Source organism: Ipomoea triloba, chromosome 9, assembly GCF_003576645.1.
Source record: "Ipomoea triloba cultivar NCNSP0323 chromosome 9, ASM357664v1".
Classification (NCBI taxonomy): domain Eukaryota; kingdom Viridiplantae; phylum Streptophyta; class Magnoliopsida; order Solanales; family Convolvulaceae; genus Ipomoea; species Ipomoea triloba.
Window position 1 is genome coordinate 14952998 of NC_044924.1, and position 13247 is coordinate 14966244.

Below are 13247 nucleotides of genomic sequence, written 5' to 3' on the forward strand. Positions count from 1 at the left end.
GGGGGGGGGGGACATCTCCTTTGGTGCTAGTAATATTGGAAAATTGAGCACCAAAAAAAAAAAGTAATGTTACGTTCAAAAAAAAAAAATAATAATAATGGAAAATGACTAATATAATTTTTGTCCACCGTCAACAAAATTGTTGAAATTTCGTAAAATACAATTACATTTTGGTATTCAATTATGAATATTTTTCAAGAAAATAAAAATAAAAATATAGTGGGTCAACCTGTTTTGTATAAAAAGATCAAAATGTCCTTGTATTCAACGATTTTGTTGACGGAAGACAAAAATGATCATGCCACATACAATAATACTAGGACCAAGGTTGTGCTTTGAAAAATGACTAAAAATGAATTCACCTATAAACTTAAGACAAAAAATGTAATTAACTATATATATATATATATATATATATATATATATATATATATATATATAGTGTTGCTGCCTTGCTGTAACCTGTGTATATATATATAATTTTTTTCATTTTTTTTAAATGGACAGCTCGCGGGTTGTCATGTGGCCGGCGTGGGCTAACCCACATAACCCGTCATGTGGCCCGCACGGGCTAATCCACATAGCCCGTCAACCATTGCGGGTCAAGCTCACAAGGTTTGCATTTTCGTGGACCAAAAATTTTAGGCCCTAAGATGCTCCATTACAGGGGGAGTTAGGGTTGGCAAACTAGCTTTGATCCATTTTTACAACCTTAGATATTAAATCAATTGTGGGATTGATTTGGTTGGACTTATCTATCGTTATATTCTTTACTTTTTAGACTAGCTCCCGTAAGATAAACAATAAATAATCCAATTTAATCGCTAGTTTGACAATTATGAATTGTATGATGTATCTGTATTACTTGTTTGATATTCTAACAATCAATATGTTGAAATAAAATATGAATTATTGCCCTTCCATAGGGTTGGAAATTTATTGTCGGGACTCAGTAGTAAAATAAAATACTTTCAGATTTTTTTTTAAACGTACTTTCAAGTCTTTTTTAATACACTCTAACCTATTTATGGTATCTGTTCAGCAAATTATGCTATTGAAACCTTCCTTACGAAAAGCAACAGTGATGTCATCAAACCACAAAATATTTGGCAAATACTTTCATATTATTTAAGAAAAATGTCAAATAAAAGAAAAATCAATTGCATTTTCAAACTACAAAAAATTTCATAAACATTCAAACTCTTGAAAAAAAAAAACAAAAAAGAAATTAAAACATTTTTACCTATAGATTACCTAACATTACAGATTATATTGATATGACCTCTACGTGTAGTTTTCTTTATATATGGAAGTCGTGGGGTTTGGAGCATTCATGTGTATAAAGAAAATTGCACATCAAAATCACATCAAATGTTCCGATTTCACTTTTTGTAAGAGTTTAATAGTTAATATGAAAGTTTTTATAATTTGAAAATGTAATTCCAAAAATAAACTTTTTGCTAAATAGTTTGGAGCCTTATCTGATCATTCGAAACAAAAATGAAGATTTGGAAAAACTACCACTACGGATTAGAAAAATACCATTAGTTAGTTTTTTGTTTTAGTTTTCGGTCATAGTTTTTTCTTCCTAGATGAGAGAGGAGAGATTGTGTGAGGTTGTTCTACAAATGAAATTTTTGGACACAAATTTTTAGAATAACAAAAAATGGCTGCATGAACTTCTATATTGTGCACACAATTGGTGGGTGCATTTCACGTGCTTGCGGGAGCGGCCACCTTACAATTTTTATTATTATTTTATTTTATTTATTTATTACTGAGTATTATTTTTATTTCTCTCCCTCCAAATTTAATTTTAAAAAAAAACAAAAAAAAAAAGGAAACTTTGTGAAAAACCACAACCAATGTGGATGTTGTTAGGTTGCTGAAGAAAAAGTTACCGGTCAAAGAACCAGTCATGACCTTACCATTTGAAACGAATAAAACTGCATCAACCTGTTCCTCTCAGCGCAATTATCTCATATGCAGCAGAAATCCCCTACACTAACTGCAGACAGTACAGTTACTCTATTTTGGACTTTTGCCAACTCCAATAATGTTTTTATTCTCTTTATGGTTTTTATATGCCTGTTTGGTAATTGGTTGTTAGCTGATTGGGTTAGAAGGTATGATTTGTTGATAATATTAGTTGATTGTAAAAAGTTATTTGGTAAATTAGCTGTTAACTGATAGATATTTTGTATAATTTCTTTTCTCAAAAAGTTAATTGAAAAGACTGCTTTGAGTAGTCTTTTGAATTTTCGTAATTTGAGGTTACAAAATGCTTATTAACCAGACACTTTTTTAGTGACCAAATAAGTTAAAATTAGTTGATAAGCTGATTATTTACCAAACAGGGGCACAGTGTATTTTGGACTTTGGCCAACCCAGTAGTCCAGTACAGTGGTTTTTATAGTGTTGGGAACAAGAGAATAAATCTTTGAATTGGTACAAAGCTAAGGATGTGTTTGGTAGAGCCACGAGATTGAAATAATAATAGCAGTAATAATATTAATATTTGTTATAAATATATACATTGACCATTATCCCATGACCTTTTATTTGCTACCTCTTCATCTTGTTATAATATTTTATTAATGTGTGAGTATTATCCTAATTAGAGCTGTCAAAACGGGCCCAGCCCGCCAGATTGGGCCCGTTTAACCCGTGTTATAGGCGGGTTGGGCAGCACAAATTCTGGCTCGGCCCGTATTCAACCCGGCCTGTTTAACCCGGTCAAAATACGGGTTAAGACGGGCTAACCCGGGTAACCCGCGGGCTTGCCCGTTTAACCCCAAAAAAAAAAAAAAAAAAAAAAACATTGTTGCGCAATGCCCATGCAGGCTTGAGGGTGGTGAGGTAGACAACCAGACATGCGTGAGAGACAGTGAGCATTTCCCCATTTCCCTTTTCCCATTTCCCATTTCCCATTTCCCTTTTCCCTTTTCCCTTTTCCCTTTTCCTCATTCCCATTTCCCTAATCTCTTATTATTCTGTTATCTCCCATCCTCCCTAATTTTTATGTCTATGAGTCTATCATATACTCACATACTCCGTATCTGATCTCTCATTCTCAACCCTCTCTGCTCAACTGCGAAAGTGCGAAGAGCCGAAGCGGCGACCTGCGACCTGCGGACCTCCGAGGCTCCAATCAGCGACAGGTTCGTCTTTCTGCCAGCTCCGAGCTACTGCGATTTTGTGACCCTGACTGGTTCGTCTTTCTCTCCCGGATGATTATTTAATATTTATTTACAAGATAGTATGAATACTTATAAACTTTTAATGATTTATATATATATATATATATATATATATATATATATATATATATATATATTAATTTATGTAGATGATGAAGATAATGTTGATGATCTATCAATGGATTACAAGGCTTCTAATGTTATTAATGTTGATGAATGATGATTGATTGAAGCCTGTAAAGTTCTAATGTTTTTGTTGTAATGATGTTTAATGTTTATTGATGATTGGGAGTTTATTTACAATTTAAGATTTTAAAACTTGTTTTAGTTGTTGAAAACTTTGAATATAATTATATAAATAATAAGTTTATGTATTAGAAATTTAGAATTAATAAAAAAGTAATAAATATTTTTTTAGTACGGCTGGCCCGTTTAGCCCGTCAGCCCGCCATATGCGGGTTGGGTTGTAAATCTCAACCCGTTTAGAAAACGGGCTTGGCCCGGACCGGCCCGTTTTCAGGCCCGTTTTAGGTCTAACCCGGGACGGGCCAGCCCGTATGGGCCGGGCTGGCCCGTTTTGACAGCACTAATCCTAACTATTGTATCTCTTGAATAAATGAAGGGTCATGTGTTCATTGTGTTAACGAAAGGTAATGTTTATTTTCTATATATAGGATCATATATTTCATTTGTAATATTCTAATGGAGAACAAGATGTACATATTGTAGTTATTAAGTGACACCCGGTGTACACTCTCATGTGGAAGGGAGTGGGTTCGAGTCTTAGTGGAGGCAACTGTTGACTCTTTGTGCTTCATTAAGTTGAAAAAGTAGCTATGAACAGATACTACACTGTAACAGAGTCAGTAGTACTCAAAAAAAAAAATCACTTGTTTCAGCTAATGTCCTCAAAAAAAAAAAAAATCACTTGTTTCAGCTAATGTCCTTGTGGTCAAATGGCATGTAGTGACCTTTCTAAATGAGAGATTGAGATGAACTGATTGCTCCTACCATCACAAATTATAATGTTTTTCAAAAAATGATTAATTTTTTAACATTAGGCTTAGGCTTAGAGCATCCACACCTGCTTGTTTTTTTTTTTTTTGAGTGCTACTGAGGCTACTGAAACACAAAGAGTCAACAGGACATTGGGTGCCACTAAACCACAAGATCTTTGGCTTTAAGAGATGTGAGAATGAGTTATTTGGGTGGTTTTTATCCCTGCAAGAATAAGTTTTTAATGGGGTCCACCATGTGAGAGAAAAGAGGAAGTAAAACATATATTACGCGCGTGGAAGGCAGATAACGCGCAAAAAAGGCGCTTGGAAGCAAAATTGATTCCGGCGCGTTTTTATGTCAGATTTAGCTTCTTCTATTTTATCCTTTGATGTTAGATGTTTGTTTTCTTTTCCTTTTTCATTTATCTTCATTTTTTCTTGCCATACTTTCTTTCCTAAGTATCACTTTAAAAACTGTGCAAAAGTTTAAACAGATAAGGATGCTCTAAAGATCATAAAACTATATGGCTAAAAGTTAAGAAATTACATTTTGTGTGTTTGATTCATTTTCTTGAAAATGAACAGATTATTTGTTCTATAATAATAATAATAATAATAATAATAATAATAATAAGTGGAGGTTGTAGTTGTGTGGTGGTGGTAATAATAATCCCAAAACTAGTTTGAAAAGTGATGATAGAGAAGATAAACAAGAAAAATAAAGAATCCAGAAAATGTCTTCCAACTAAAAATCTAGGAAGACATTTTCTGTCAAATTGGGCATTCTTTTGTTCAATCTATAATAGATTCATAATGTTTATTCTATATGTTCATAAAAATATAATTTAATAAACATAAACATTATATTACAAACACATCATATAATGTTTAATAACATTTATGATATATTATATTCATAATATTTGTTCTAGTAAATTGCCATAGTTTTCATTTCTAGACCACATAAAAATATTGAAGACATTGTAAAAAATTTCGACATCTTAATGATAAAATATAATCATAAACTTTGCCAAACAAGATATTATATTGTTGTGAGACATTTTCTCATTGTAAGAGCAACCATATCGATGGTTTATTTGGAGTTTTTGGTACAGTACATAGTGAAGTGGAAGTGAGAAAAAGCAAGAGAGAGAGGGGGTTTGGATTCAACGGCAAGAGGAGAGTTATTGGAACAGTAATGCCATTGCATAGAATTCAAAGGCAGTCACGACACGGGTGCACCCAACAAGCACATGTACTACACGCACCCGGCAAATATTTATTTAATTTTTTTTTAATCAGATTTGTTTTGTTGTTTTTCCTCCCCTCATATTTTCTCTTTTCTAATCACACTTACAAAAGCTCCTCAAAAACCGCTAAAAAACCTCACTATTAAGTATACTCTAAAGCATAAAGCAAGGGCCACTGTTTTTTGCATTCAAAACTATACTATAAGACACTCAACGTAAAGCAAACAGCTATCTATTACGTATACAGCTTAAGACATATATGTTCAAGAAATATTAAAATGTGTCGAGCAGAAACACAGCTTCAAATAGATCAAAGCAAAAGACCAGGTTACTTCTTCACTAAAACGTAAATCACAACACGGGGACTGAGGTAATCTGGATGCCACTGCTTTTGATCAACACGCCCTACAATGAACTCCTTCGAAGCTGCTTCTAAGAAGTATTCGAGGATGGCATCTGCAACAATAAGGAGAATATGAAAGTGCTGGATTATGACTAGAATACTCAGAAGTTACAGGCATCGATAATTTGTACCATTTCTAAGTTCACCAGCCAAAACAATTGTTGTTTCGGAACCACAGAGGTCTACAAGTGTTTCCAACAAATCCATTACTGCTCCTTCACTGTAAATTACATCCGACCCCAGAACTGCAATGAAAGATTAACAGATGTTATCCGTGTAGTTTATATTCAGTCAAGCGAAGAAAAATACCATGGCATCAATTAAGGAGATTTCAGACATCAACTATGGACAAATATGTATCAACCACGGTAACCTAGATGATTTTGGTTGAGAAATCACTTTGGGGGTGTTTGGCAAATAGTTGTTAGCTGATAGATGATTACATACAAAATGACTTTTAAGGGTATAATTCAAAAAAGCTGCTTTGACTCTATTGAGCAGCTTTTTGAATTTTAACATTTTGGAACAATAAGCTGTTACAAAAAAGCTGATTAACCAAACACTCATATTGGCTATTTAACCAAGTCAAACACCTAATAGTAGTCAAACAAGTTAAAATTGGCTAATAAGCTAACTATGTTACCAAACAGAAATAGGGCCTTTATCAATTTCCTACCTAGGGAGTAGAGAGGTTCTTTCATTGACGAACTACAATCTCTTTTACCAGTAATACTCGCGGACACACATGAGATAATAATGTCCAAATTGTATTACATGTACATTCATATGATAATATGTAAATGTTCATGAGATAAATGCTCAACAGCTCAAATACTAATACATTAATATTCAAATGGTTTTATCACCTAAAAATTAATATACCAGAATATGAACATTGGTATATTGTGATATGAACATTGTTCATTCAAGTATTTGCCATCTTTCACAGAGAATTGAGAGAAATTACCCAAGTAATATTGTTTCAATGAATAGTGGATTTGCATTTCAAGAAAAGACTAAATAAATATTTAACTAATTTCCAGGTAAGCATTTGATCTACTTAGCTACATGTTTTGGTCAAAAAAATTAAGAAGTACAATTATAAAATATGTACTATGATTAGCTCTTTTTATCTGTGGCACGCGTTCATGAATAAGAAATTGAACTATTAAGGTATTATGGTATTCAGAGAAAGGTTGCCCATCATACCATAATCAGGCAAAGGATCGCACAGAAAAGGTTCAAGTTCATCTCCCCAGGTAAGTTCAGTCACTGTTGCAGAACCTTTTACATCTCCATACAGATTAGCTTCAACATTTTTCTTCAGTAATCTCAATCTATCTGGAAGATCGGTAAGAATAACCTGAGCACCCAAAAGTGCTGATATGCACCTGAAAATGACAAAAGCCAGAAGAAAGGCAATAGATTTATTAAAAATATATGTTTTACTTGGTACTAATGTGAAACAAGTTTATATAAACTGAAATTTAATGGGAAGTACCTCATACTAGTCTGCAATAACTCTACAATGGAATATAATTGTTAACTTTTACTAGTTTTCCATGTTTAATTTGCTACTATAGATATCCTTAACTGGTAAAGAGTAGAATAGCACCGACACTATATGACAAAGTTAAAGCACCAATAATAATTACCCCACTAATCCACAGCCAGAGCCTAATTCAACGACCTTCTTTCCTTGAAGCAAAACAGTCCCTGATTCCACGGCATGCTCTAAGAATTTTCCAAGAACAACTCCACTGTCCCACATTACTGAACCAGTTACTCCTGGAGTTCCCTAAATTCAAAAGCATATCTATGCACTTGATCATTTGAGGAATTACTGATTGCAATACTATGATAATATAAATTTTGTGTGTGAAAGATGGACTTTGACAACGCAGTTGATGTACAAAAGACAATCACCACTAACCCACCCGAAAACTGAGAAGATTAATATGAACTAAATTATGTTGTCTTAAAGGAAAGAAACCATGGAGCATCAGAATTCCAGCTTTCTCAAAACTCACAATGAAGATGGAATCCATAGCCCAAAGAAACCATAGACAGTTCGAACAGCTTGTATCAGCCAATTGGAAAACAGCCATTTTACCTACGATTGTATTATTGGATAATTAGGCAATGCCTAAGTTTATCTCCACTGGGAGTTAAATTCCTTCATTGATTCCAGGAATTCTCACAAATTCACCAATCTGAAATGAAATTCTTACAAAATTTAGGAAAATTTTCCATCTACAAGTTCTCTGTGTTTCAATATTAGCCATAGAGTTGTTAGTCCCAAGAGGACACTAGAGCATCAAGTTACTGCAGGGCAAGAGCTTGGAGACTCCCGAAGCAGGGAGCCTAGACCAGCAGAATGATCTTACAAATCTAAAGATCTAAAATTTAAGAACAAGCTTGGTCCAAATCAATAGAATCTGGTCCAAATCAATAGAATCTGGAGTGATAATTGACCAGCATGCTGTAAGCTCACTATGACGGGGAAGCCAGCCAGGATTTAGTTACATGAATATATTTTATACAAGTAATATAGAAACGCCTAAGTTTATCTCCACTCAAAGTTACATTCCTTTGGTCACACAAATGCACACAGAAGTTTGTCCCAGAAATCTCCCTAAACCATTCATGGGGGCTCTTTATATCTTCCCAGTCGCCACAAAACACAAACACCATATAGCAAAGTTTTACAAAATTATTCATTGAACTCAGCCCCAAATGACAATTGATAAAGGATCAATGAACACCAGGGTCAAGTCACAAGTAGGTTTGATGAGGTACAAGGTATTTCAGAAGCAAATGGCTACTCCAGAAGAACACATAGGGCATTGCAATCAATAAATACAGCTAAACCCGGGGATTAAAAAAATATAGATTAGAAAACATGATTTTCCGCTTTATCCTTGCTATACAAAAGTGTAAATTACCGTAGACTAATTGCCTAGCAAAGTCATGAACTTGCGGTAACAATAAGAAGCATATAATAGATTAAAAATTACATACACCAGCAGATTATAATACCACCAACACATTGATTTTGCAGTGAGAAAAAAAAAAAATCTTTTAAATTCAATTTCTGGTAAGAGTGCATACCAGAGAGGAAGGAGATTGAAGAATGGATAGAGAGCGGCCACAAGAGTCAAGGCGGAGTTGGAGGGAAGACTGTTTGGCGAAGGCATTGGGCTTTGAGAGAATAGGCTGCTGTATTCCCCACAGCAGCATCGTCTCCTCTGATGGCTCTTCACTGTTCACTATCCTCACCTTTCCCTTATACAATCCCAGCCCTTCAACAATTTGCTCCTCTTCTTCACCTCCATCCTCTTCTTCTCTTTCGCCAAGTTTTCCTTCGTCTCCCACCATCCTTTGCTCAACGCCGCCGGATTGCTTAAAGTTTTCGCGGTGTTGGGCTTTAGAGTAGTCAAAACACCTCCAGCTCCAACCATTTACACCAAATTCTGCACCAAATTCTACACATATTCTTACACTAACAGGTCGTTTGATTGGAGGGAATTACAATTCCTTTCCCACGTAATTCCCACTTAATTCCGAAGGGAACTAAATTCCTTCGTTTGGTTGGAGGGAATTACAATTCCACGGAATTACAATTCCTTCATTTTCATGGAATTAGAATCCCATGGCCCTCCGGGATTTTAATTCCATGGATTTTAGGAAGAAAAAAAGATAACCTTGAGACAAAATTGCCCCTCCCTTTTTTTAACATAAAATTAATGTCTAACCTTCCCTTCAAAATCAGTGTATTATTCTTCCACTTCCCTTTGTGTATGTTCCTTTAAATATTTATATGCAGCAACTATTCAAAATTTGCATTGTTTATATACAACAACTTTTGTGTATGTTCCTTTGAATTCTTTATATGTATAACTCTACAAAATTTCTGATTACCCAAATCAAATGCTTGTGATTTTTTTAGTTCAAAAGATACGGTAGATGAGTGCTTTTGAATTTAATATGTTATATTTTTTGGGTTTGAGTATGCAAATGGGTCCAATAGATAAATAAATAAATAACAACAACAACAATAGGCATTTTCGACTTTATATTACTTATTCCCTCTCAATTCCCATGTATACCAAACATTGGAATTGAAATTCCCAGTAATTTTATTCCCGCATACCAAACACTGGAATTTAAACTCACACTTTATTCCCGCATTATTCTTTTCCCATGGAATTGCAATTCTTTTTCCACCAAATTTCCTCCCTCCAACCAAACGGCCTGTAAATTTTTTCCATCTCCAACCCATTACACCAAATTCTACACCAAATTTTATTTATTCACTAAAATAATTTATTTTATGATAAATTAAGACTTTATATTATCTTTAAATATTTTAATATAAAATATAATCATAATGCAATATTATGCAAATAATATAAAGTAATTTTTTAGATTTAATTTTGTTACATTCATAATTTATGTAGTTTCATTTTTAATTATTTTATATTCAATATTAGTCTTGTTTTAATTGTCTTGATGAGATCTTTCTAATGATATAATTTATTTTTAATAATATGAAGTTTATATCTGCTAACAATTTAACAAAATGTAAAAATATACTAAAACTAAAATAAGGAACCAGGGGCATAATGGGAAAAAAAATAAAAGAACATTTGGTGCGGATGAACAGTGCAGCACCAAATATGGCGCTACACTGTTCACCCTGCACCAAAAATATGGTGGGATGGTGTGTTGATTGGAGAGGGTTTGGAGCTCCATCACACTATATTTTTTGGTGTTTTGGTGTTTTAGAGGGAAGGTTGGAGATGACCTAACCAAACAACGCTTAATCCTTCAAATAATTCTATATATACTCCTAATTCTTACTCTTATTTTTCACTCTATGATTTGGCATGTTTGATTGCTCAATTTAATAGAGAATCATACGTTTATCCATTCTTTTTGGGATAAACTACAACTAAGTCATCGTACTATTTGGAAACAAACAATTAGGCCATCAAACTTGAATAACCCTCAAATAAGTCACTAAATTCGAAAAAAAAAAAACAAAGCAATTAACCCACTGTAATCGAAAAAAAAAAATAAAAAATTAACCCATTTTTAAAATTTTCGGCGACAATTTCCGACACCAACAACCATTTCAGGTCGCCCTCGCCGGAGAAGACGACTAGAATATGGTCGCCTTCTCCTTGGGGAAGGCGACCAGATCTTCTCCAGGAGAAGGCGACTAGAAATGGTCGCCTTCCCGTTGAGGGCGACCATTTCTGGTCGCCCTCGCCGGATGTCGGAAATGGTCGCCGGTGTCAGAAATTGTTGTCGAAAATTTTAAAAATAGGTTAATTGCTCTTTTTCCGAGTTCAGTGGCTTATTTGAGGGTTATTCGAGTTTGATAGCATAATTGCTTGTTCTCAAATAGTACAATGACTTATTTGTAGTTTACCCCTTCTTTTTTTTTTCTCCAATCAAATTTAAACACGAAAGTACATGAAGTATTTTTGTTGCCACTATTTTACTCCGTACATGCTTTTTATAGACACAGTACTTTCTCTCGTATGAAAACATGAAAAAAAGATTATTCAAATTTATTGTAATTGAGGATAATAAAGTTATCTAAATATGGGGTATTAGAAAATGACTTATGACTCAAAGTTTAGTTTGTTTGACAAAGTTTAGTAATCTAAATATGGCCAAGCACCTTATGCTCAGATGACATGTAGTGACTTTTTCATATGTGAGGTCATGAGATTGAGCCTCAGTGGAGGAGGCGAACCGACTCTTTGTGTTTCAATAGATACCGACTCTTCCGACTCTTTGTGTTTCAATAGATACCGACTCTTTGTGTTTCAATAGATTGAGGACTCTTTGTGTTTCAATAGATTGAGAAAGTATAGATGAACAGATACTACAATGTAATAGAGTCAGCTTAGAAAAAACAGTTTGGTTGATCAAACTATTAATATGAGTGTTAATTGGTAAATAACTTTACTTAGTGTATTGATGCTAATAAGCTAAAAATAAAAAAAAATAAAAACTTGAGTAGCTTATTGATATTTAATATCATCTTATTGAATTTTCCTTTTAAAAAATTAATTTACACTTATTAGTTGATTATTCAAATTTATTGTAATTGAAGATAATAAAGTTATCTGAATATGGGGTATTAGAAAATGACTTATCACTCAAAGTTTAGTTTGTTTGACAAATTTTAACATTTTGGTTGATCAAACTATTAATATGAGTGTTTGGTAAATAACTTTACTTAGTGTATTGATGCTAATAAGCTAAAAATGAAAAAGAAAAAAAGAACTACTTTGAGTAGCTTATTATTATTTAATATCATCTTATTGCATTTTTTTTTAATACTACTGACTCTATTACAATGCAGTATCTGTTCATTCACTTAAAATAGAGTCTTAGGTAGCAAACTTAAGGATAAACGGAGGATAAATGGAATCTATCGTCGTTGCTCACGAGCCATAAAGTAAGTAGCTCAACAAGTAGTGAATCTCATATTCTGACAAAAAAAGAATACATTCCATGCCCCTTAAAATAGAGTCTTAGGTAGCAAACTTAAGGATAAACGGAGGATAAATAGAATCTATCGTCGTTGCTCACGAGCCGTAAAGTAAGTAGCTCAACAAGTAGTGAATCTCATATTCTAACCAAAAAAAATACATTCCATGCCCTCGAAGAGTGCATTGTCTTAACTACTTGCTCAACCTATTTGAAGCACAAAGAGTCAATATCGCCTCCACTTAGGCTTGAACGCACAACCTCCTATATGAGGGAGCAACTTGGTGCCACTAGACCACAAGGTCCTTGGCGTTTATATCTATTTAATTTTTATTCAAATTTATGTTTTTAATACCATTAGAATCGATATATATATATATAGGGTTGCACTCTCGTGCGTACTCTCACTCAGGAGAGAACTGCGAACAAATCACAGCCGTCCACGTGTCCAGATCAACGTATCAGATGCAATTTTAAAAAAATGGCGCGGTGGCATTTTCTTAAATAACTGGAACTTTGGTGCACCTAGTTTCACTTACAAGTGCACCTAGTTTTACTTAAAAGTGCACCTAGTTTCACTTAAAAGTGCACATAGTTTCACTTACAAGTGCACCTATTTTCGCACATATTTTCACTTACAAGTGCGAGTAATTTACCTTGTTAATATTCATGCACATATTTTCGCAAATATTTTCACTTACAAATGCATGTAATTTACCTTGTTAATATTCATGCACCGGGTGCAACCTAGGTGCACCTAATTATAACATTAGGTGCACCTAGTTATAATATTAGGTGCACTTAGTATTGATGCTCAGTGTATAATTCACTTGCACTTGTAATACATTTTACTAGCACTTGTGCAAGTAATTTACTTTGTTAACAT

General features: G+C 33.8%; 1 protein-coding gene across 1 annotated transcript; it reads right to left on the minus strand.

Moving 5' to 3' along the window:
* Positions 1 to 5454: 5454 nt before the first annotated feature.
* LOC116028890 (protein N-lysine methyltransferase METTL21A) lies at positions 5455 to 9288 on the minus strand. The gene is made up of 5 exons (XM_031270739.1): positions 8963 to 9288; positions 7507 to 7649; positions 7061 to 7242; positions 5983 to 6096; positions 5455 to 5904 (listed from the first exon to the last, which is right to left on the minus strand). The coding sequence occupies exons 1-5, from the start codon at positions 9227 to 9229 to the stop codon at positions 5777 to 5779; spliced, it is 834 nt and encodes a 277-aa protein (XP_031126599.1). The 5' UTR covers positions 9230 to 9288; the 3' UTR covers positions 5455 to 5776.
* Between the last annotated feature and the right edge of the window lie 3959 nt (positions 9289 to 13247).

Bases quoted from the DNA above. Each gene is read 5' to 3' on its own strand.
- LOC116028890 (XM_031270739.1), bottom strand. From the start codon at position 9,229: ATGGTGGGAGACGAAGGAAAACTTGGCGAAAGAGAAGAAGAGGATGGA. The intron at 7,650-8,962 runs GTATGCACTCTT...TTTTGAATTTAG, and splicing joins TTCAATCTCCTTCCTCTCTG to GGAACTCCAGGAGTAACTGG. The intron at 7,243-7,506 runs GTAATTATTATT...TGTCATTTTCAG, and splicing joins TCTGGCTGTGGATTAGTGGG to GTGCATATCAGCACTTTTGG.